The sequence below is a fragment of the Erpetoichthys calabaricus genome, chromosome 10 (assembly GCF_900747795.2).
Source record: "Erpetoichthys calabaricus chromosome 10, fErpCal1.3, whole genome shotgun sequence".
NCBI lineage: Eukaryota > Metazoa > Chordata > Cladistia > Polypteriformes > Polypteridae > Erpetoichthys > Erpetoichthys calabaricus.
In genome coordinates, this window is record NC_041403.2 from 120,367,450 (window position 1) to 120,393,852 (window position 26,403).

Genomic DNA, 26,403 nt, shown 5'->3' on the forward strand with positions numbered 1-26,403 from the left:
ATCATCTATGCTACATATTATGGAAGGGCGAGACAAATTTTAAACTGCCAAAATAACCTCCTTTTATCATATCATTGTTATAAAGTTTAGGAAAAGTAGATTTTTTTTCAGTAGTAATAAAGGGATATCAAACTAGGAATCTACCTGCGGTTTGTTAAGAGTGCATTCAAAGTAATGTGTCACCACAGTATATGAGGTATGCCTGCCTAACAGTGAGATGGTCCATCTTTTTCACCAAACAGTTTGCATTTAAAAGGGCAAGGCTGACCCACAAAAACTCAACTAACCATCCTGGATGTAATTTCAAGAAAACAACACACACGATAAAAAAGAGATGAATAAAAACATAATTTACTCAAGTCACAAAACAAAAGTCCATTTTTATTATTTAAAAGTACAGCAAATATTCTCAGTTTTGTACATGAGACACTTTAAAAAGCATTCCAGTAGTTTGCTTGTTTTACTTTGAACTAACAACTGAAATAGAATAAAAACAAGGAGACCGGCATTGGGAAAAGGATATTTGCAGTTCAAAAATTGTATTCTCTGACTTGAAGGAAATTAATACAAACATCTTGCTTCACTCTGTTATTAGAGTCAATTTAAAATTCTGACATGCAGATTTTGTAATAAAAGATACAAAATAATCTTGTTTACATCAATTATCAATTTTCAAAAGTGTATCAGAACTGCTCACAGAAAATAAGTTACGAAATGTGCATTGGGAATCATATTATAAAACTGGAGCCTGCTAATTTCTATTCGAAATCTCAAAATTCAGCAACATACCAGAAACAATCTGTATGAAGAAAACCGAATATAAACTAAATAAATCTGCTTCATTAGTTAATGTGCATATAGTCTGCCACCACCACACTACTCATTAAAATAGCAGTGTAATCTGAGTACTTCACAGGAAGCAAAAGCCATTGTTTTCTAGCTGATTCTTTTCCTTTTCCACATTTTTTTACTGAATATTATACAGCTGGAAGCTGTTTACTTAAAACAGACACATCTTAGAAATGAATTGACCATTAAATGGGATTATACTAAAAAATGACAGAATTTACGGAGCAGGGTATTGTGTTGCACAGTTATAAACTGAAGTTGATACTTGCCCTTCTTGTTATGAGACATATTTATATTTTTTTTTAAACTCCGTAAAGACCTTTTGTTTCAGAGTAATTCTTTGGTGTTATGCAATCCACTGATTTTCTTCTAATTAAAATCACCAAAATATTCTCTTTCACACTTTTATTAAAACCTCATGGTTAATTAGGTCACTCATTTTTTTATTTCTGCGGCTATGTATCAAATGTATTTATTTAATTTCTTACATGTTGGTCGGAAATAAAAATGTCATTATACTCTCTACACATAATAATAAATTTAGCGCTTTGTTTCTGGATTCTTCAAACTGGTTCTTGGTACGTAATTCTGAAGAAGCAGCTAGGAACTGATCTGAACAATCCCTAAAAAAAACATCTGCTTGACTCAAGGATTAGAGTATCATTACCAGGCCTTATTGGACTGTGTTCTCTCAGTGTACAATTTTATAGAGTTGGCCTACAAACACAAACAATCCAACATCAGTTGGATTTTACCTCGTTTTCCACTTAATGCCACAGTGTCTTCAATTTTTGGCCACTGCTCCGAGTTTCAAATTACTATTATGGTCACAGGGGGCTGAAGCCTACCTCAGCAGCATCAGATGCAAGGCAGAAACCAAAACCGTTTCAGTACGTCACATGGTCTGCTCATGCACATGCCCACATTGGACCGAGTCACTAAATGAAATGACAAGCACAGCTTTGGGGTTGTGGAAGGCAACCTGGAATATATGAATGTAAAACCACACAAACACAGGTAGGACTCTAAACTCTACACAAGTAACGATCAGGCACAGCATTTGAGCACAAGATGATGGACTCAGGAGGCTGCAATGCTAACCACTGTGCCACCTTTTGCAGACTAATTTTTTATAGTACCAACAATGAAACAATCTAATTTTTCTAAATAATAAAAAGCAAAAGGCTCTGCTTTAAAAAGAGACATTCCCTTTGATACTGCATATGTTTAACCTGAAAAGCGCTATAAAATTTGGACCAAGATTAGGAATTCCCAAAAGTCACCCTAATTACCACAAACAAATAGCTTGCTATATTTGTAAAGCGTTAAAGTAAAGAAACACATTTTCATTCATCGAAATTATTCAAAGAGCACACCAAAATATACATTTTCTATTACAATATATACTGTACATTTATACCATCATAATTTACTACAATGATTGAATAACAGCTTGAGAACAAAGTGCAAGAAAACTAGTTTCATACTGAGCATGACAAACCAGTACAGAACACAATTTGATATCTTAGAGCAACAAAGTACAAATATTTGTCACATTTGATGCAAAGGATCATAATTCATACATTCTCAGCAGATCTTCTTTACAAAGGACCTGACAAAATATATATATATATTTTTTTTCTGTATAGAAATCACAAAGATTATAAAACTTGTTTATCTACAAAATTCATTGGTTGTAAGTTAAAAAAAATATTAGCACTCATTTTCCAAACACCATAATCTAATATACTACTGCATTATAAAATTTAATGAGGTTACCTTGTGATTCTGGTTAGGTATGGGCCCTTGAAAGACATTATTGGCAATGCTTTTATTTGTTGAGAAAATACTGAAGTTGTGTTATCCTGATGCTGGCAGTCAGAAACGTATGTTGAGCAAAGAGGCCTCAGTCATGTCTACTGTTAGACCAACTGTTTCCATGACATTTTTTGACTGCTAGATCACCAATGGTATGTTGTTCAAGCTAAGTCAATTGCTAATGTTTTTTTATTGGTTCAAATGGAAATCTCTGAATCACAACAGGCACTGTACAATTATAAATATTACAATGAAGACAGTATATAATTACCAAGGAAATGGTAATAAATATAAGCATATGGAATGTATAGGGAACATATATACATTTAACCAGCCTCTTGGCATTTGGTCTGCTCCATATTCTTTTAAAAAAATACAAGTGGTTGTAAGCATGCTTTTAAAGGGTCTATCCATCCATTTTCCAAACCCAGTTGTTCTTTTTTAGGATCACTGGATGACAGAACCTATGGCAGCAGTATCAGGTGCAATACAGAAACCAGCTCTGGATGGGACACCAGTCTACCACAAAGCACTTGGGCCCTGGACACTTACACATGACCAATTTAGTATTACTGGGCAAACTAAGACACATGTCTTTGGACTGTAGCAGGAAATCTGGGGTTCCAAGTGACATGCTGAGAGTGTGCCGGCCTCACAGAGACATTGCCCAAGCTAGACATCGATGTTGAGATTCTGTAAGTGTGAGGCAGCAGCACTAACCACTGTGCCACATATATGTTGATTTGGTGTTTGTATATTTAGGACTTATTTTTCTGAGGAGATCCTGAAAATAAAGGTGATAATATCTTTTATGCATACTGTCAAAATATATTTTTATTATCAAAATTTAGATATATTTTTTTTGATATTGTAGGATAAGAAAATAGAAACTACTTGACTATAAACAAGCCTGGAAATGGATGTGTCTTAATATAGATTTTGTCAAGAAAATAAACAATTTCACATTTTCCAAAAAGTGATGTAGGTTGTTCCACGGTGTAACTGACACCTACATTGCTAATTGCTAAACACATTTTTCTTGTATGTCAGTTTTCAAAATTAGAATCTTTAATTTGAAGATCAGGTTCCTACACTACATATGTTGCTAAAATTCACTGTGTGTGTGTGTGTGTGTTAGTTTCAGATGCAATTACAGGTGGTTAGGGAAGGATAGAGTTGGTGAGAGTCAAAACCTGACCCATTCTTCACTTATTGGAACCTGGAAAAGCAACAGTCAGGCCTGAAATGAAAGTCCGGCATTTTAAGGAAACAAGCATTTTAAGGAAACAACTAAGTCTATGTCACAATATAAGGACTGGCATGACAATAAATGCAAGAAAATAACAGGTTTACCATAATGTAGGAGCAAAAACAAAACAATCCAGTTGCTGCCTACTGTGCACATAATTGGAAATATACAGTATTATCTACGCTATATATATAAAATCCTAAGTCTAAAAGTGCAACGATTTTATGTGATGTTTTTATGTCACTTTTTTGTCACGCTTTAATTTGGACTTATTTTAAAACCTACATATATATGTTTGGTATCATTCTTTTCATAGTTTATTGAACTTTAATGTGATGTTGTTAGATTTTCAAGTTCTTATAAACTAAAAAATATCAAGAACTCGCGTCCTGCGAAACAAGAGTTTGTGCCAAGAGATTTAACCATGCCCGGGGCCAGAAATAAAAGATAAAGAGTAGAGGACAAAAACAGCTGCTGTACAGGCTTTTAAATGTTCAAACTCACGCAGCACAGCAGCAAGCCAGCAGCTGATCGAGCAAAGAGGAGGTAAAAAAAAAAAACTGTATTTGTTTCCAATTCTATAACCTTTATAGGAGGTGTTACAATCCCATTATTTTAATTCTACTTGAAAGTGCCTACAGTACCTAGGCCAAATACAATGTGTTTACCGCTCTACATCTCTTTAATGAATATGTTATATCCAAGGCATTTGTTACCCATCTTTGTCTTTTCTGTAATGTTGTTAATTGGGCAGTTTAAAATAACATGCCTTGAGCTGATATGATTTTATTGAATTGTGTTTCAACAAGTCACCCATGATCAGGTTAATTTATTATCCTACAACACTCAAATCAATGGTATATTTATATTTCACAAATAAAGGTGTATTTTACATTTTCCGCATAATCTGATTGAAGATTATATCCACAGCCCTGTGTTCGGATTCAGCGGGTTGGAAAATGGATGGATAGATGGAATTTGGGAATTGATCACCCTAGTCACAGAGTACCTAATGTATGTGCAAGGCTTTACTGTTGCCTTGTGTTTATTAGAATAGGTGTTAGCACATCTTGAGTCTGTCTAGAAGCAACTGCACGAATAGATAATGCCTGAAAAGCTTCATGTTAATCATAGAATCCAGTTTTAACTGTAACAGTACATAGGCATCCCAAACCTCACAGTCTATGGAAGAAGTCTAATCGGTCTTTACCTGTTTTAAAATGATACTGCTGCTAAGGTTCTGGCACAAGCCAAATGGTCCCATCAGATTTCCAGAGTCCAGGGACTTTTTACAATTGTCATTGGGTATATTTTATACCCTACTCCTCATCTGCCCACTACAAGATTTCTGAATAGCTATCCATGTCTATGACATTGTAACAAAATGTGCAATAGAAGGGGCTCTCCTAAATGTTCGGAGTATTGCACCCTCTTAAAAAATGCTACATCAGCTTTGTGGCATCTACTCCCTGAAACTGTTTTCCACTAAGGTTTGTGTTTCCTTTTAACTTATTGCCTTCTCCGATATGTTATCATTTAGATGTTCATGTATTACTTTATGTGCTCTTTTACAACATGTGTATATTGCATTATTTGATTAATTTTTCACTGTTTTTTGAAACTGATCTATAAAGTGCTTTGAAATAGTGCTCTCAATGAAAGGTTTTATAGAAAATAAAGATCAGTTTGCTGGCTCTGTGTGCTCTAGAGCTATTGTAAGATATGGATTAAATGCACTAGCTAGTAATTAAAATGAGAATCAGAATCTTGATCGATATACTTTATATAACAGTTATAACATACATCATGACTGGGGTTATATGTCACATGATAACACATGATACTCAGCTTGTTACGGCCACCCAGGTAAAGTACATCTTTTTCCAAAGTGGATAACTCTACTGATCTATCCACCCATTTCTATTGTAGGGTCTTGTATAGTCTGCCAGCCGAATTGGACACAAAGCAGAAACCAAGCCTAGACAGACCTGAAGTCCATCTCTTAGCACACTCATGCATACACCCACATCCAATCAGTCCAAATCCATTTAGAGTAACAAACACATGTTTGAAACTTCGGAGGAAACTAATATGTATAATGGAAAGCCCACATGGAAATGAGGAGAATGTGCAAACTCCACACAGGGAGTGTAAAGATGAATGGCAACACAAACATTTACACCCCTATTCCACTCATAGAGTATCTTTACAGAAGTTCTACATTTTCCAGTAATAAAAGAAACTTTTCTTGGGCATTGCCTTTGAACATAATTGCACACGGTTGCCAAAAGCTCGTCTAAAACAAGCACAGGTATTGTTGTGTAAAAGAAGACTTTTTTCAAATATAAGATTCCTCATTATTACTTCAGTTGTCTTTTCCTGCTCTATCACAGTTCTTTGCTACAAGGTCCAGATTATCATGAGACCTTGTATTTTACCTGATTTGATTTGAAGTACTAATCAAATGGATCACTCTGCCCAGACTGTGTAAACCTACAGTACTTCTGTGTAGTTATCTGCTTAATCTACTCTTAGAATGGATAGATAATGTAATGAAACATTAAAAAAAATACCTGCATGTCCATGCTAACTGCACCAGAACAGTACTGTACAAGAAGGAAAACATTGCGAAGAATTCTTTTTTACACTGACAAAAAATAAAATGATCAATGGAAGCCTTAGTTGCTTTTTAGTATCTTGAGTATCTAACAATGCATAGATTTCTCTGCATGAAGAGAAATATTAAAGTACTAAGTGTCCAGCAGAATAAGCAAAACATTATTTAGCATTTTAAAGTACAAGTTGATTTCAGTCTCCCATGGAAACAAATGGCAGGTAAGATGTATTTAAATATACATTGACTTTGTTTCCACTTGAAAGCCCTGCTACAAGGTAGTACAGTTCGAAGGTGAATGAAATTACTTTTTATTGTGGACTCATTTGGAGGCTTATGAGCAATTATAATAGAACAACAATTAAAAATGTGGTAATCATTTGGATATGAGAACCACTTCTTGTGTACCTCAAGACACCTCTGCTTGATTCATTTAGTGAGAAACTGGACATGCTTCACCCTTCCATTGACCTTGTTACATGGAGACTCGACTGAATTTGTTGAAGGCTCTTTCTCCAGCAAACGGGTGACTTGTTTCAGAGACTTTTGCCGTTCATTTCCTTGCCTCCGCAATGGACTTGTTTCTCTTACCTTACTGCAGGCTCCTGCATAGTCCCCACTTCGTCCCTTTCCATTCTTACTGGCTAAACCCTCAATGCTAGTATTTTTTGATGCAGTCTGTGACTTAGAAGGGCTCATCATTGTTGGTGAATGTGGAGGGCATCTGATGTTGCCAGCAGACTGCATTCGACTCAGATGACTACTCCCTGCAGTGGAGCTCCCTGGTTTCTGTGCTTCAAATGTACTGACAGCTTTCCGATTCATACTGGTTCTAGTCTCACTGCTGCTCCTTCTTTGAGGAGTGCCTGTAGCAAAACTGCGCTCTTGGGCAAGGCTGAAACGGGAGTGTCGCTGGTAGGCGTACGATCGACAGGCACCATTACAAAATGGGTAGCGGACACGACAATATGGACAAGCTGCCTGGGACAACTGTGCTGAAGAAGAGCTTCCTAAGCAGGACAGAAAGGCTATTGGAAAGGTACGCTGGCACTGCCGTAGGGTTTTAGGTGAGCTGAGGTACCCAGGAGGGGCAGTGTGGGGCCTTGTACGACTAGTAGATGTGGTTGCAGTAGATGATTTGCTGTTCTCTGCTTGCACAGTCTGGATTTGAAGCCATTCTAGCTGTAGAAGTCGCTCTAAGTACCTTTCTAGGTGTCCTACAGGCTGTGGGCGTGGGGCCTGTCTCCCCTCTGTGTTTAGAAAGACTGCCAGTTGACGCAGGCTCCAAGTATTAAAAGGAGAAGGTAGAAAATCAGGATAGTCATAGCCGCCCTGTAAGCCTCTAGAATTACTAGGGTATGAATCAAGGTCATTAGGGTCAAAAACTTCTGCTCGCAGATGAAGTTCTGGAGGGGAGCATGGTGAAGGAGGCACTGGTAGTCGCTCAGAGTCAGAGAGGTCACTGGCACTGTCCACTTCACCTTCCTCTTCTTCATACAGCCTTAGTGTCTCCAAGCTGGGTACCTGCAATTCTGGTGCAAGATGCTTTTCAGAGGTAGAAGGAAGCAACTGAAGAAACATCTTTGATCCCTTTCTACTGGGTCCTGGAGAAGAATCACTGCTCTCTTGTTTATCTTTGGGCATCTCAAGAAATTCAGATACCACAGATGCTCTTGAGGAACAATAAACTGGTTGTTTCAGATATAACTCTTCAGGGCCCCTGCAGAATAAAAATTCTTTGCCTTATAAACAATATTTGTTATATATATATATACACTGTGATTTCTGAAATTAAAGTAAATTTTATTTAAATGTTTTCCTATCACCTTACTTTAACAGTACTCATAATACACACAAATTTCTCCAACAATGAAAACATATAATAGGAGGTTAGACACATACCTGAATTTATAATGTTTATAGCTGAAAAATATACATTATAATCTGCCTGAAAAAGCCATTCATAAACTACCATATGAAAAGCAGTCTTTAAATTATTGGAGGCAGGAATTTGGGGTGCAGTGTGCAGATAAGTGAACAAGTGACTTAAATAGCTGACCTGGAAATCATCCATCCATTTTCTGCGCCATTTAACCTTTCTATTTTGGAAGATTTTATTTACAGGTAGCTTGGTCTGTCGTAAAGGAATTGTGCACCAAATTTTCTCAGCATGCATAAAAATTGACATACTTGTGTCTCTTATATATCCTATGAACTGCCTGTGCTGTTCCTTTATATTGGCAATCTTCATTCTGAAGTAATTGAAAGAGAAAAGCAAGCCATTTAAAGTAATGAGTACTTCCTGCACTGCATATGCAGACAAAGCAGCCTCAACATTTATACTCACTTAATAAAAAAAAAAATTCACGTAATCAAAGTGAAGCCAATATTTAATTAGAATATTAATTTAAGATTTTAATATTCAATTAAACATAAATAATGTCAGCGATTGTTGCATTTAAAAAGTGCATTACTTTATCCGTGGTTCAGCAGGTGAAAAGACTTACACATTATTTTTAATTGAAAAAAAAAAAAAAAACGTGGAAGCCAAATACTTGCCAGAAGATCTACTGAAAATTTAGGAATGAAGAAGAAATACAAGGAATCATTATCTAAAACTAAGCCCACAATGTGACTAATAATTTCAAAACCTTATTTTAAATGTGAGGCTGGTGGTAATATGCAAGGCATTTACAATTCAAAAGCCAGGAGACCTTGTGTAACATCAGTAGATCTCACCCATGAACTAGTTGTAACAATTCAGTAATAATGTTGAAAATTAGTTCATCTTGTACAGTTATGTACTCATCTTTTCTTTTAACTATTTGTTTATCTTTACTAAAACATGCATTTGTTTCGAGACATCATAGTGTTATGTTTAGGGCTACTACCTTGCCTCCTGGAGTCCTGGGTTCAGATTCTAGTCCAGCATTATCTTTGTGGAGTATGCACATTCTTGCTATGTTTGAGCAGCCTTTCTTTCGGGTACTTTGTCGTCCATCCAAAGACGTGCAGGTTAAGGTTGACTGTTGTCTGGGTATGTGTATGAATTTGCATTGCAATATACTGACTATCCCCAGGATTTAATTTTTATTTGATCGGAATACAGCCAGAATAGGCTCTAATTTTTCATTAACATACATGAAAGATTAATTGCAGTTTAATATTTGGTAGAACTTAAAATAAATATTTTTATACAAAACCTGTCATTTATTTTAAAGTATATATTGATTCATAATTGAAAATGGAATGACAATTATACTGGATATAAAATATCCTATTATTTTCTGGTATGACTTTTTCCATTAAAGCATGGCAGAGAACCAGAGCGAATCCCCTATTCTTTGCTGTGAGGCACAAATCAACCTAGAATGAAACATTAATCCATCACAGGACAAACACACATAGACCACAATTCAGTCATGCTGGGCAAATTTGGAGATGTCAGTTGCAAAAGTCTTTGGTATGTTGGAGGCAATCAGTTTACAACAAGAATACACAAAGTTGTGCAAAGAATGTGAAAGCTCTGTTTAGACTCCCAATTGAGTTGTATATTGACATCATATGCCTGCTGTTCTGAGGCAGCACCTTAATAATTTTTGTCAGTATGCCACTCACAGAACCTCAAACAATTTGTACTTTATATGAAGTGAACATTATCTAAAACTGCCTTACACATAAAGCACATACTTTGCATTATTGTGCTTTTAAATTATAATCAGGTTAATGATTTAGGAACTGCTCCCTGTAGAGTACAGGGAAATCAGACCATTTGCTTAGGTTACCAATGGAAGTCGAGTGGCAACTTAACTTTTTTTTTCTTACTCACTCTTCTTTTTTTCCCTGCTCCACTGGGACATTTTCTGTGGCAGACATATTTCCAGGTTTAAGCCGACACCCTCTCCTTTGGGAGGCCTGTATGGATAAGGATGGCAGACATGACCACATGCAATATATGAGCAGAACTACTTTACATTATCTATACATTTCCTAAATTTACTATGTCAGCTCATTGTCACAGTAGCCATAGCCTGTTCTAATACCATTGGGTGCAAGGCTACAACTAACCATGGACAACACAGTCAAGTACACATCCTCTCTCACTCACTGGCTCACTCACACTGGTCAGGTTTTTATAGACAATTCACCTAACACACATAGGACGAAAACCACAGAGAAAACCCTTGACGAACACGTGGAGAAGATGTAAGCTTAACAAAATAAGTGACCAGGCTGGTCCAATCTCCTGGAGCTCTGAAATAGGAGTGCCAATAACTGCGTCACCACGTTGCTACCACTAGACTGGTGTTTAGTAAAATTTATAAACAGATGAAATCATTTAATTTTACAATATAACTATACTCACTTTTACTCTGGTAGCCATTCATATATAGTTAATCAACATATATTAGATAAGTGTTAGGTAAACTGAATCCAGACTGGCTGCATTGGATGCAGATTTCTGTTGTAGCCAATGTCATAACTGAAAACTGTTTTCAAAGCATAATGGTACTATTTGAATAACTTTGCTCCTTCTTTAACTCTTCCAACATTTATATAAAAAACTGACATGTTTAGTTTTTTTCTTCAAGTATATCATGCAGATTTTTTTTTTTTTTGTGAAATAACAGGAGTTTGTCCTCTGCATACTACCAGACATATCAATGATTTTGCTAAAGGCAGCTCAAATTTGAGGATCAGACTCTGCCATGAAAAACAGGAACTACCAGTATGTGATATGTAATCTTTCCCACCAGTATCTGTTCTTCAGATATATACTGTGTTATAGGAGTGTTTTAGATATAGAGTGTCAATTGCAATATACCTAAGATAATATGGTTCTAGGGAGCTGCAAAAGAAAAGCCTACTAAATACTTTCAGGAGATCATTCTCTAAGCCTTAGTCTCAGTGATTTAGTGCTTCACTAGTAAGCAATGTATCCTGGTATGAAAACGTACTTAGATACAAAAGTGGAATTCCATGTGAAAAAAAGTGCAAACTTATGTTTATAATTCAGAATGACTCAGAAATTTGTAATAGTTTTTATTAAATGACTTTGTGTACCTCCAGAAAAAACTTCAGTCTCATTAAGCTGAGTAGGCAGAGAGTTGTGTGATAGTGCTTACTGTTAGTGTGCTGTATAAATAATGATTAACTAACATGGAACAAGCATTCTGATTTTTAATGTGATTGCATAGATGGTGTTTCTTAACAGTTCTGCGATAGCATGTGACATTAGGACACTCTAAACCAGGGGTCTCCAATCACAGTCCTGGAGGGCCGCAGTGGCTGCAGGTTTTTGCTCCAACCCAATTGCTTAATAAAAAGCACACTTCTGCTTCACTTTAGTTGTTTCGTTCGTTAAGATTTTAAGCCTTTATTGCTTATTTTAGTCTTAAACAGCTGTATTCTCGGTTTTTAATTGAAGATATGAGTTCCAAAATCTGCTAATTACACCTTTTGGTAACATTTAGTGAACACGTGATTGTGACTTTTCATGCAGTTGGTCATGCGCCAAAAATATGTTTGAGCTTCAAAACCTGCTAATTGCAACAGTGTAGCGCTATAGTTTTAGGAATTTTGTTTCAAAATCTGCTTACAGACCCAGATTTTCCTATTTATCTTCAAAATTTATCTTTTGTACTTAGCTGATTTTAGAATGGAGCTCTTCAATTGCTTCTAATTAGTAATAAGAAGCAAATGACAAAAGAGACCAGCATTTCTCCATTTAGCTTGTTACCATTTACACCTTTGTGTAGTTATCATGCACTATTGTGTTTAATTAAAAACTTGGAAGGAAAGTGAAGAGAAAAAAGTGAAGGACTGAGAATTGCTCTTTAATTTTAGCCTTCAAATCATTTGGATGATATCCTTTGAAAGGGAATGAAAATCCAGGATATGAGAATTAAAGCAGAGTTAAAGCACTAACAAGCCATGCAATTAAATTATTGGCAAGAATTGCTTTCTAATTAAACAACCGGGTGAGGACAAAAACCTGCAGCCACTGCGGCCCTCCAGGACTGGGATTGAGGACCCCTGCTCTAAACCAGTGTTTTCCAAGCTCGGTCCTGTGGCTGCAGGTTTTTGTTCCAGCCAGCTTCTGTTTTTAAATGGACTCCTGGGCTAATTAAGTGATGTGTTATTTCCCACGTTCTGTGTTTTGGGAACAATCTAGAAATTAGAAAACTAAGATTGGTAAAAAAATATACATATATATTAAAATGTACCAAGCAGTTGGGGAATAATGTATTTTTTTCTTTTTAACAATATTGTTTTCATCTTGATTTTCATTCAACTTTTCTAGGTATTCTAATTGTTTAATTAATCCATTATTTACTAATTAGTGGGTCTGATGCTAAAGTTCTTGCAGCCTTTGACTATTCCGTGTTGTTTGCCTGGGTGTCTGCTCTGCTCATTTAAGCATTTAAAACTAGAGCAAAAGCAGAAATATTTCTAAATGTCTTATAAATGTAAAAATCATGCTACTGTGCTTTTCTGAATGTAGAATGAGAGAAAAAAATACCAGCTAATTAAACGAGATCAGTGCTATCAGGTGTTGTCACTGATTAGGAATCTGTTTGGAACAAAAACCTGGAGCCACAGTGGGCACTCGGGCCGAGTTTGAGAAACACTGCTCTAAACTGTGTGCAGGAATTCAGATGTCTCTGAGGCTAGGGATCTGCACTGGCAATTGGAAGGTTGCTGGTTCGAATCCCGTAAATACCAATAGGGACTCTGCTCTGTTGGGCTCTTGAGAAAGGCCTTTAACCTGCAATTGCTGAGCGCTTTGAGTAGTGAGAAAAGCGCTATATAAATGCAAAGAATTATTATTATTAAAATAATTATGTCTTCTGTGATAGGAACTAAACCTTACTATATAGGTAATCTTAACATAGTATTAACATGTATTTGAAATGTAAACTGCAATTGAATTAAATGTGGAATTTTACTAGAACTGTGTGCTCTCATTGAATCATCTTGAGATACTCCTGTGTTAAAAGTACTGTGAAATAGTCCCATCTGAAACAAAAAATTTCTAAAAGCAAAGGATTGATTGACAGCTGCTAATTTAAATAGATTAATTAGAACAAAATCTTTAAGTATCTACTCCTTACAGCCTTCAAAAAACACACGTGCTCACTCCTGGACTAACTAACTAAAAAAAAAAAACCAAAAAACAGAAGAATAGACTTTATATTTAAACAAATCAATATAGTTGACAGAAGACATACTCGCTCTGGCCCTTGTGAAAGATCCTTGATCTGACGGGACACGCTGTTCTTTGACTGGGCACTTGGTTTCTTTGAGGCTCGATGATTCAAATTGCTTTTTCCCTTTTTAGAACTGTATGTAAAAATGACAGAATATAAAACATCACTTCTTTAACAGAATGAAACCATAAATCCAAGAAGCATAGACACAATGTCAAGTAAATAAGCTGCTTAAGTGGGTAATGCAATTTTCCAGGGTATGAATTGCCTTCCAGGCAGCACAGTGGTGCAGCAGTTAGGGTTGCTGCCTCACAATTCCGTGATACTCTATGGCTTGAATTATGTTCTGCTCATTCTCTTCATGTCTGTGTGGGGGTTTCTTACACACTCCACACGTGTGTGCTAGTTTAACTAGTGACTATAAACTGGCATGGTGTGAACAAATGTAGATGTGTGCTTAAATATACCCTTTAATGGACTGGTATGCCAATTCAGCTTTATTTCCTATCTTGCTCTTGATTATACTGGGATAATCCCCAGCTCTTCAAAACCAAACATTTGGAATAACTGAGTTTGGGAAATGAAGGAATCTTTTATAGGCAACCACTACAGCAGCAAATTTTTGTTTCAGTGAATTCCGTAATGAGACTAAATGCTATCTTAAATTAAATATACCGTATTATTTAAACTACTGCCCTTTTTGTCTTATACTTTAGTCATAAATATACAGCAGTGTGAACTTAGTAAATATGGATTTTAGAACATTTTCATAGTATACTTTTAACATTTTTTTTCTCATTTTTTTGTTTTATAATGGATATGTCATTTAATTGTATCTAAATAGTAAAAATTAATAAAGGTCATACATGAGTAACACATCATACAAGTACTAAAATTGAGCTGCTACTTCAGTGTCATTTTCTATATTGTTATGATCTGACACATTGTAACATCAATGGACATGAGGGAATTTATAACACTAAAGTATAGCAGGGTCCATTTCAGGTAGTTAAAGCCAGGACAACAGTTGTGAAAACTCCAGGGTCAGGGGTGCTTTTAGTCTTGATTTAAACATAACTAGTGTAGCTTTTCAAACTGTATTGGCTATTGAGTGCCATATTGTGAGCAATGTGAGCACGTTAATAAAACAAGATTAGGAGGTGACATGATTGAAGTGTTTAAAATTATGAAGGGAATTAGTGCAGTGGATCGAGACTGTTATTTTAAAATGATTTCAATAAGAACATGGGGAAATGGTTGTAAACTTGTTAACGGTAAATTTCACACAAATATACAGAAGTTGTCAAGAAATGTGGTAGGCAGTAGCACTTTAGGGACCTTGAAAACTAAACTTAATGATATTTTAGAGAATTAAGTAGATAGGACTGGTGAGCTCTGTTGGGCTGAATGGCCTGTTCTCATCTAGTTTGTTCTAATGTTCTAATAAATGAGACAAAACTTCTGAATAAACAACACTGCAAAATGTTAATAAGTCATGTGTGTACTGTAAACATACAAGTACTTGTTGCGTACTTGTTACTTTTCTTTTGAAATTGAATGCAACCTGCGGAGGTTTACTGGATTGACAAAATAAATGTAGAATACTGGATGTACAACTATCTATGATTAGACTAAGATTTGGGCTAAAAATAAATCATTACATTTTACTGATGACTTGATTGGAACAGATATCTTCAGCTACTGGTTACTATATTTACCCACACCAAAAATGTGAGCAATTGTACCATATACTAAGATCCATCCATCCATTATCCAACCCGCTATATCCTAACTACAAGGTCACGGGGTCTGCTGGAGCCAATCCCAGCCAACACAGGGCACAAGGCAGGAAACAAACCCCGGGCAGGGCGCCAGCCCATCGCATATATACTAAGATGCAGAATCAATTCTAATTGGACCAAAATATTTGATGTCAGACAACATGTAAATAGAATGGAAAATGTTCAGCTTCGTAGGAGAAATCAAGAAAAATAGAGAAAACAGAAATGAAAGAAACCAACCTTGATGTAGTGTTGTTGACTGCAGTGACTTTACTGCGGTTTCGCTCCTTTGTAAATCCTTTTTTCAAGGCTGGTGCAGGACGGTCCAGAAGACTGGGTCCCATGATTACCCCTGCTGACAACACAAAGTTGCCTTTATCCCCTTTTTTGGGTTCCTTCATTCACCAGCATGCAGCTGATTCTTTAAACTGTAGTGCATCTAGAACGTGAGGTGTCACAGACAAGAGCCAGCGTCTTGTAACGTTGTTATGTATATGCGAACAACATGTCCAGCTTTCGATGCGCACCATTTTCATCATTCTTCATTATCAGTAGTAAGAGGAATACAGTTAAAACGGTATACTGCAAGGGAAACGTATATGCAAGAAATACACCTGTGCAATCATAATATAAAATTAGCCCAGCGACGAGAATGGTCTTTTTTATGTATCTAAATTCGTAACATCAATAAGTGCGCCAAGACACTCTGATCTTCATTTCTTCTGTGTAGCTTGTCTTCAGCAGCACTGTATGTATGTTTGTTCTGGTTTTCTCTTCCTAGAAAAGAACCAGTGTATATGTGGTAGAATTAGCAAAGCAAATGAAAACAAACAATAATACGAATGAATATAGTTATTAAGAGTGGCTGAAAAATTTCAGTACATTATTTCGCTTCCGCTCGTTGTCATTTTTTATTCTTACCTGTACTCGCAAGCGGTTTGCTGAAAGCACTGCCCAAAGGGGGCGTATTCATAGATCTGCGGATATATTCCGAGCTCTGACGAAGGTATTGTTAAATTTTAACCAATCGGTCTAAAGCATTAAAGGAGATTGATTTCTTAGGAAAAATGGGCGGGGATATTTCGTTGAATTGATTGCTGGGATTTTGAGTCACATGCCCTGACTACCGTGAAGATCGTTGTAAAGTATGACATTCATAAGGAAATGTAAAGACGTCTGTATATAAAAGGAGTCTAAAAATAGCATACAGATCTGATTTGGTCTGTCATTATTAATGATTTGATTCGCTCTCTTCTACAAAACAGGTTTACGTCGTATCGTATGAAATGAAAACTACAAGTCCCAGAAGAGGACCGAACCACGAATATCTAGTGGGAAAGGTGATAGTAACATTTAAGTGGGTTTATAAATAAATAAACATATAAAGAGTGAACAGTTTATGGATTCGAGTTTCCAAGAAGAGGGAGACTATGATATTATTATTTCGGGCGACAGCGGATTTTCCTGATTGAACCAAAAGACGTGGTTTTCTCTGGACGGCGGTACATATTTGTTGTTGTTGTTTTTTTTTTTCATCTTTATTTTTGGAAACGGAACGCAAGCTAGTTTTACGGACGTGACTGACGTGCGACACAAGCCTTTACTGACTACTTAAGTGTACATCGTGGTATATCTGTTCAAATACGTAACCTGGGGGGCAAATAATAACTCGAGGCTTGTGCATTTCCAGTATAAAATGAAAAATGGTGGTGCGTACAGGAAAATAATGTGTGCGATCTCGGGACACGCGACTCGACCCCATCAAGAAATGCCTGTGATTGTTGAAATTAGCTCATCCTACCTAGGTCATTTTGCATTTGCGCTTTCTTTCATTTTTATCATTAAAATACGAAACACGTTTATGCATCAAAATGATAGGGATAAAATATTACGCATGGATTATTCTTTTGGTCAGACTGTGACTTATCAGCTTTTTCACATGGCAACTCCTTAAAAGCTGGAAATGTCATATGATCTGTGTTACGCTTCCTCTAAAAACGGGAAGGTCCATACGATCTATATTATAATCTCTTGCATTGCGCATATTTTTAAACATATTTTCAATCTTAAAGAAGCCCAAATTAAATGACATTTTGTAAATGTGTTAAATTGTTTGGGAGAACAGGAAAGTTCAAACTTATAATAGTACCGTAACTTTTGATAGAAAGTATGTGTGTGCTAGAAGTCTGCACAGGACTGTTTATTTCATCTAGTGTCCTCTTAGTTCCCGCAAACTCCTTGACCGCAGTCCCCCATTGTACCTTAAAACTTGGTTGCATTTTTCAAAGCTCAGATAGTTCAGATTCTTTACCTTTGAATGTAAAACCAGTTACACATCTTTTTCAATGTGCCATGCTGGTTGGTAGGTTTTTATTGTTCTTTGCTCATCTCATCGCTAAATTCTTTCAATACCCTTCAAGTATATGGTGCTTGGTAATGACATCAAAAATGACTCCTAAATAAGTCCGAATTTTTACTCATATTCATCTTTTTATTCATATCCAAAACAATAAGATTCTTACTGGGGTTTTAATTAACATGTTTGGCAATATGTCATCCCATGTTCCTCCTGCAACTTCAGTTCTGACTTCCTGTTCCTGCCCACCTGAGAATGAAAAGTTACCTCAGAATTCTAATCCTGATGCACAGCTGTACCTGATTAGAATGGTTTCTTTAAACTTGTTTTTGGGGATTAGATTTCATTCTACTTTACCATTATCTTAAGTACAGTATATCATGCTTTACTTCTACCAATGTAATCATCCGACTGTATACACAGCTCACATGGCGACATTTCTGGTTAAACTGCATAAAATTTATTTTGTTGTACAAAATAATTAGTTACTGTATATCTATTTGCAAAAATTCCAAACATTTGTCAGTCATCTAGGTAAATATCCAATGACATGACAGGTCAGTTAGTAACTTTCATTCCCCAATTTTTTTCTATACAGTCTTAAGTGCTGGCAGACAATGGCTAAGCCTGGTATGAGATGGCTGCAGCCGCAGCAGAACCAGAAGACAGCTGAACTTGCAATTCCTCGGAATCTGAGTTATATCTCGGGGAAGTACAATAACGTGCAACTGGCAGAAGGATTTGGAGGAAGTAGTGGGGGGCATCAGCCAACTGCCATTCAGGTCCGACCACCTCCTCGGCAGGAGCACTCAACTGTGAAACCACCCCAGCAAGGACCTCAATGTGAGACTCAGCTTCGGACGATTATGAGGCGTAGGGCAAAATCTCTGCCCACCTCTCCAGAGAGAGGCAGGAGCCTTTCTAAGGCAGGCAGACGACAGAAAGTTCGGTTTGCAGATTGTCTTGGCTTGGAATTAGAAGAAGTAAAGATCTTCAAAACAGGGGAAGACCCTTCTGTTCCTTTTCATGTGCTTTCAAGGCTCATGCTTAGCTCTGAGCTAGCCTCAGGAAGATATTTGGAGATCCCACTTCCTTACCTACAGACAGATTTCTCCCAACAGCCAGGTGACCAGAATGATTTTAGGGAGAGACTAATGCGACAGAGGGTTTGTCTGGAGAGAGTCCTCTGCTCAGAACTGGGAATTTCAGGTTCTGTGCGTGTCATTAATCTCTCTTTTGAGAAAGAGGTCATTGTTCGATACTCCTTTACTTCTTGGACTAGCAGTTCAGATGTCAAAGGCTGGTGGGATTCCAGTGGTCCTGTAGATGGAGGTCCTGTGGGAGTAGAAATTGACCAGTTTTGCTTTTGGATACCTGTCCCTTCTTTTGTGTTGCAGCCTGGAATGTCCTTGGAGTTTGCAATATGCTACCGAGTCATGGGATGTGAGTTCTGGGACAATAATGATGGCAAAAACTACAGTTTGACCTGCCACAGCTATAAAATCACAGTGCCAAAAGATTGTGAGGGCAGTCTTGTACACTTCATGTAATAAATAAAAAATATCTTTTTGTCCTCCAATAACATCCAATGAGAATATTTAATATGAATTTTGTTCATACATACTGCTGCCTTGATCTCGTCTGCACAGTTTTAATGGGTATAAGGTCTTTTCTGCTGGATAAAATTTGTGAGCTATATATGGCAGTCCTTCCATGGAAAATAAATATTTTCTGTGTGAAATTTATTTCATTTGTTTACCACAAAATAAGTCAGAAAAACAGAAAATGAGTGTGTGTATGTAGTAGATACACATTTGGCAGCAGTTTCAGCTCTGAATCTGTGTGCACAGGTCTTTTTCTCTCTATCGGCATTTCACATCTGGGCACTGTAGTTTTTTCCACCATTCTCCTTTGCAAAAATAATCAAACTTTATCAGATTGCACGTAAACAGCCTTTTTGAAGTCCAGTTATGAATTCTCAAATTAATTGAGATTTGAAGCCATTCCTGGGTAGCTTTGGCTATATGCTTGGGGATACTGTCTTGCGGGAAAACAAATCTTCAGTCAAGGTGCAGGTTTCTTGCTGACTGCATCAGGTTTTCTTGTATTTTTCTACATTAATTTTGCACTCTACTGTCACTAGCTTTAAAGGCTTAGCAGTGTCGATGGTGTGTTTCTGACAATGTTCTTTGTTTGGCTTACACTAAATTTGGTGTTTGGTCTGAATGCCATAAAGCTCACGTTTGGCTTCATCAGACTATAGAACCTTCCTGTAGCAGACGTCAGAGTCTCCAATTCACTGTCTGGCAAACTCTAGCTGAGATGTAATGTTCTTTTTTTAACAGTGTCTTTGTCTTTACTACTCTTGTATAAAGCTGCAACTGGTGCCGCACCTGAGTAACAGTTGTTGTCTGTACAGTCTCCCCAAATTAAGCCACTGTAGTTTGTATGTCCTTCAGAGTTGTCACAGGTCTGCCTCACTAATCTTCTTCTTGCATGATCACTCAGTTTTTGTGGATCGCCTCCTTTAGGCAGATTGACAACTGTGCCATACTCTTTCCTTCTCTTAATGATTGATTTAACTGGACTCCAAGGGATATGTGGTGACTTGGATATTTTCATGTCTCAATTCCCCTGACTTGTGTTTTTAATTACATTTTCACGGAGTTGCTTGGTGTGTTCTTTTGTTTTCATTGTGTAGGGTAGACCACCATGCTGTCTCACCGCAAGTTGGACCTTCCAGATAAGGTGCATTTATACCACAATCAATTGATTGACAGGTAATCTCCATTAAACTAATCATGGGACTTCTAAACCCAGTTGGCTACACCAGTGATAATTTAGAGGTGAATATATATGCAATCCATTTTTTGTGTTTTATATTTCTAAATAATTTACACCACTTTGCAGAGATCTGTTTTCACTTTGACATTAAAGAGTCTTTTTCCCATTGATTAATGTCAAAAACCCCAAATTAAATGTTGTATCCAAGGGGTTGAAAACTTTTTATAGGCACTGTATGATTATGGCTTAAGCCATTCAAGCGCCATTCTGTAGATGATGATTTAATTAAATGAATGGTCTCTTGTGGCTTCATGTGATCTGCATTAAGTTGTGGGACATTGCGTAGCAGGCGAGAATGAGAATTTGTGATTCCTGACACTCACAATATGAGTCAGGGAAATGTGCCAAAAGTGGTACAATGAGTAGTACATCGATCCATCCATCCATTTTCCAACCCACTGAATCTGAACACAGGGTCACGGGGGTCTGCTGGAGCCAATCCCAGCCAACACAGGGCACAAGGCAGGAAACAATCCCGGGCAGGATGCCAACCCACCGCAGATGAGTAGTACAGTGATAGACAAATACTGTACATTGTGCATATCAGTAGTGGCAATTAATTATCTAAGCTATGTTTGTTTGGCTTCATGCATAAAATAATGAATTGCTTTTCTGATCTACCTCATTTTATGATGTCTAACTATAACTCACATCAGATGGAATATCACTTGTGTCTTTAAGATATTCTGTTTGGCATAAGCCACTCTAATTTGGGGTGCTCATTAGAAATGTAATGATTTACTTTCTAAGGTAGAAGTAAATAATAAATAAGAGTAGTTGCAAGAAATATCTGGATTTTTAAAAGGTGGGCTTCAATTTAAATGCTTAAGGGTTAAATATTCTTGATTTTGATAGAATTTTGTAATTTTTCATCCTCTGATAGAGGTACATAGAGAGCTAGAGCGCTACTGAAGAATCAAAAATCAATCATAACATCATATTCATAATCACTGACCTTGAAATAGCCTAAACTGATATCATACATGCTTATGTTTGAAATTTATGATTTTTAAAAATTTTTTCAAAGTTTGTGAAAAGAATTATTTTTGACCCCTCGCTTCCCATCAGGAGGTGAACCCCTAGGCTCAAACAACTTCAAGTCCTTCTGATCATTTTTGGTGAAATCATCTGTTGGTTTACTTTTTAACATAAGAATGTAGAGTAATTTCCTGCACAAAATATGCTCCTGAAATGGCCCAAAAGTAGTGTTTTTCAGGTCACGAGGGCCAAAAGGTAACCCCAAAATGCTTGACACCTTGCATAACTAGACATCAAGATGAGTCGAATGGTATACCATGTGTGGAAGTTTACCTTTAAGTCAGCAGGTGCCGGACAACAAATAAACTAAAGTGATTTCAAAGCATACATAAGTAATTCTTATGAACACAATATAATATATCATGTAATAATGGGTTTGGAGAACTGATGGAAATGGATGGATATTCATGTTTATTGTCTTGATAGAGTTCTAGTTGATCCTATTCTCCCCTTTGAACTTTTTATTGTGTAGATCTTAAGAAATCTCAAAACCGTTACTCTTACTTCACAGTCAGGTACTGTAGTTCAGAGCTTTCCCCCTTCGCTTTTACTTCTATAACCTCGGGCAATTAGATGGAGTAAAAGAACAGACTGGGGAGAGAGTTACACTGTTAATTAAGTATTATGCATAATATGCCCAAACTATAATGAAACCGAGAACCATGAGTTCTGGTTATAAACCAACACAACCTGATAATGTTAGATGTGTAATTTCAGTTGGTGCAGTCACTTATAGTTACATTCAGTTCTTCCTGGTCAGTTCATCATCTGCACAGGCCCAGGCAGCATGCCCTGTCTCATTATAGCTGCTGATTTAGAGTTGTCTTGAGAAGTGGCAAGGGAGAGAGGAGGAGGTTTTCTCTTCATGGCAGGATGGCAAGAGAGAGAGCATACCTTTGCACGTCACCCTCTTTATTGTCTCTCAACAGCTCCTGACACGTACACCCCTGAACACGTCCTGAGGCCAATCACAAATGAAACCGCTCATACACAACCTCTTTACCAGTTTGTGGATGTAATATTTACTAATGAAATAGTACATGTAGGCTCAACATTACAAATAAAGATATGTAAAATATTGATCTACTTATATGGTAAATATAATTTATTACAAATAAAGATATGTAAAATATTTATTAACTTATGCACTAAATATCGTTTATTGTGCACTCCTATACAATCCACATAATCATAAATGCTTTAGTACCTTGGAACACAATACAGTGAGCTAACCCCAGTGACAATGGAAATTGCATAACACGTTTTTTTTATACAATTCTTATTTTGTTCATTGGTACCTCTAATACTTAACCTTTTGATATGTCGACTGTGAGCTGAAGCCAAAGATGGTCTACACTTTAGTTGGAATTAAAATAAATGAAATACTCTAACATTTTTTTTTTCTAATATTAGGCATCCAATATTTTTTTTTAATAAAGAAAACCGAGTATATTTAAAGAATCTATTATATAATAAAACACTAAGGTCTGTATGCCCAGTCCCTTAGAGCAATCTGATTGGTCAGTTTGATTTTGGTGAAGCAAAGAGGAATATTGTGAGTGTAATACGTACAAGTAGGAGTAAAGGCGCATGCTGAGAGATTCGTCTTCAAAGACAAAGTATAAAACTTGTCAAGAGACAAGAAAGGTACCTTGAATATAATGACAAAGTCTAAGAAGCAAAAGAGAGGGAAGTGCACACGCAAATACAGAGGAAAAGCTCTGAAGGCACATGTAGGACAAGAGATAGCAAATATATATTTTTAATTATTCTGTTACTTGTCTTCAAACTGGTACTGTGGCCAGTCTTACATAATTTTTAAGACATTTTTTGCTGCATACTGTATAATGGGATGTTCACTTTAAATGTAAAAGCTGAAAAGTGCATAACTTCAACTACTGTATAATTCTCTATGCTTTATGTAGTAAATTATAGCCTGCTTGCAGCTGCAATCCATTCATTCTATTGCTATTATTATTATTATATTTTATCAGTTATTTTAATTGTCTGTTGTATTTTACTTTCTATGATTACCTTCTCTTTTCATTTAGTCGGTCAGAAGGAACACTTATTTATAGGCTAGTTTAGATCTGAAAGTTGAATATGACTGAAGTTTTAATGAATTCTGACCATTTTTCAGTACGTGTAATAATTTTTGACCTAGGCAATATAGCTTCACTTTCTTCTTGAAATTTATACCAATATTGTTCTGATATTTAGCTGCTTTGCACAATTGATGCTTGTTGTGACCTAGAGGCTAAGCTGAATATCAAGTCCATAAATGAGGTGCTATAACAATGTAGGTTGCTGACAGCTCAAGGTATTGTCACAGACTGCCCAATTCATGAACTTCATAAGGACTATTAAACACTTTTGAATTCTTCTTTATTCCTAATCAACATATTGAAAATGTGATCCTAATAACAGCTGACATGAAATAATAGAAATTTCTAGTTGCAGGTGTATGCTAAGTACTTGACCAGAAAGGTGGAACTGGAAATTCCATCTGTGATGTGTCGTGTTTCTACTGTCAGTGCTTTATCGTATATCACAAAAGAAAGAGTGAAAGAGATAGAGATGAAGAAGGAAAATGACTGCAAGGAAAAGGTTTTTTGTCTGATGTTGTGTATTGGCAGAGTGGTACCAGGCATGTCATATTCACTTTAGAGCGTTGGTAAGAGCACTTCACAGATTTCAAGTTTGCTTGCCACTTCCATGTACTGAACATGCAGATTATGTCAAATTAAAGAAAGTAAATACAATAAAGAAATACCAAGTTAAAACAAACTCCAGAAAAGGGTACGCAAGTTACTAGCTGCTCATTCTAGTTTTGTCTCCCAATCACCTCACAATTTTTTGTGGAGCACACATGGGTCTGACTTTGTTTCTTTAATGTTCCACCACCAAATGTATTATACATTTTTGTCCATTTGAGTGTGGTGGGTTTACTCCTGTGACATCACTGTCCTATGTTGGGATTCTAGACATGACAATGTGGACCTTTTGAATGATACTGAAGCACTTTGAAGCTTCTTTAGATTTTATTTGAATGTGTTTTTTGATGTAAGTTCTTAGCATCTACCTACAGGCCTTTAGTTCTGAGCTGTGAGTGGAGGTAGAGGAATCAATACGATATATAAAAGCTGAGGGGTTGGTTCCTATGATATAGGTGAACTTCAGGTATCTCCAAGAGAGCCTTCTAGGTACAGTGTCATAGGTAGAGCTCATTAAACATGTGCCTTCCCTTTGTGGCCTCACACTTTCTTTTTGTAAAACTTGGAGATGCTTATCCTTTGCACATAAAATAAAGCATTTTCAATGTCCACTAGGTAGTACCATGACACCTTGCACACCTCCAGTATCAGTAGTTAGCTTTAATCCAGTGCAGTGCCTGATATGTAGTTAAATGTAGCTAAGAACGTGAGTAGCTAATATAATGTTAATTTATGCCAAATTAGGAACAGAATAATATACTCCTATCTGTTGCTCTTTCCAGGAGAAATACGCTGTTGTTGTAGGGGCCAGGTCAAAACCAGGGAAGGTAGCAGATGGTCTGACTCTGGTGTTTAGGGCTTTGTACACATCAGGCCTCTGGCCTTCTGAACGTTCAACCTGTCACTTCTATGACAGCAATCAAGATCTTTGTACGGTGACACAAGTTTAAAGCTATCTTTCTAGGTCTGATAGAATGAGAACTTCGTTTTTGGAAGGATGACTGCATCTTTGAGGGCAGTTTGAAGAGCAGTCTAGCCACATGTGACTCATTCTGCAGTTTCTGCTCATTGTTGATGCCTAGGATCTGCAAGCACCTACCTAGAGCTTGGATTGGATTGTGAGAGATTCCTATTTTGTTTCACCTAGCTGTATATCAGGTGAATCCATCATAGCAACAGTTGTGTGCAGTATCAAAAGGGTTGAGTTAGGAGTCAGCCATCAATCATACATCTTCTAATTTAAAATGATCTACCAGCACCTGATAAATTTCAATAATTCTTTTGTGGCATCTGGCAAGAGATTTCCCAAGACCAGGAGTGCAAATTGACTTCTGATGAATTAAGTTATTTATTGTATATTAAGACCCCCTGTAAGTCAATTCTTACTTAGTATTATCACTTTACTGCCCAGTCTGCAGAGGCTGTATCATTTGAAATTTTGAATTTTCTGCTTCAGCAGTACAGTATATGCAAAAATGTGCTGTGACACCACCATTATGAAGGATGCTGCTTCTGCAGGCATGTAAAAGGAAATATCAAGAAGTTTGTATGGAGTTGGTGATAGGGTTGTTACTGCAATGTATTTAAGGGGTTCTGTATGCTTGAAATGAAGATGATGTCTTCTCTATAGTAATGAGTATGTGGTGGAGGGTGGCAAAGGGAGAGCTGCACCTCAGTTGGGGCTGACAGAACACAGTCTGTGTTTAGGTGGAGACCTAACCTGCCACACAAGTTCCACTTTGGAAAAGGAAAATGTATGCCTTATTTTATGGGCACTGTTATTGTAGAGCTTTGGGTTACTAGGCACATGATGCACATTCCCAGTGACCCATTACATTGTAACTGGCATGTCATCAAAGATGGTCCGAAGCTTTTAGCAATGCGATGGAAATACTTTGCAAAAAAAGAAAAAATAAACATCTTTAACTT

The 26,403-nt window shown here is 36.7% G+C and overlaps 2 protein-coding genes across 4 annotated transcripts; one reads left to right on the top strand and one right to left on the bottom strand.

Annotated features, from left to right (window-relative positions):
- Positions 1 to 360: 360 nt before the first annotated feature.
- Positions 361 to 16,581, bottom strand: fam217ba (family with sequence similarity 217 member Ba). 2 transcript variants are annotated; one of them, XR_007936084.1, is made up of 6 exons: positions 16,444 to 16,581; positions 15,763 to 16,299; positions 13,763 to 13,874; positions 10,360 to 10,445; positions 4,633 to 8,250; positions 361 to 4,586 (listed from the first exon to the last, which is right to left on the bottom strand). XR_007936084.1 is itself a non-coding variant. In XM_028811831.2 (5 exons), the coding sequence occupies exons 2-5, from the start codon at positions 15,921 to 15,923 to the stop codon at positions 6,960 to 6,962; spliced, it is 1,650 nt and encodes a 549-aa protein (XP_028667664.1). In that variant the 5' UTR covers positions 15,924 to 16,299; positions 16,444 to 16,581; the 3' UTR covers positions 361 to 6,959. The 2 variants fall into 2 exon arrangements, 1 of the variants encoding a protein (XP_028667664.1); XM_028811831.2 differs by having other exon boundaries at positions 361 to 8,250.
- Positions 16,582 to 16,665: 84 nt separating this feature from the next.
- On the top strand, positions 16,666 to 26,087 carry LOC114659378 (protein phosphatase 1 regulatory subunit 3D-like). Of its 2 annotated transcripts, none has more exons than XM_051932839.1 (3): positions 16,666 to 17,024; positions 18,477 to 20,224; positions 22,615 to 26,086. In XM_051932839.1, exon 2 carries the CDS (start codon positions 18,496 to 18,498, stop codon positions 19,426 to 19,428), a length of 933 nt encoding a protein of 310 aa, XP_051788799.1. In that variant the 5' UTR covers positions 16,666 to 17,024; positions 18,477 to 18,495; the 3' UTR covers positions 19,429 to 20,224; positions 22,615 to 26,086. The 2 variants fall into 2 exon arrangements, with proteins under 2 accessions (XP_051788799.1, XP_051788800.1); XM_051932840.1 differs by lacking the exon at positions 16,666 to 17,024 and adding an exon at positions 17,042 to 17,139 and having other exon boundaries at positions 22,615 to 26,087.
- Positions 26,088 to 26,403: the final 316 nt, after the last annotated feature.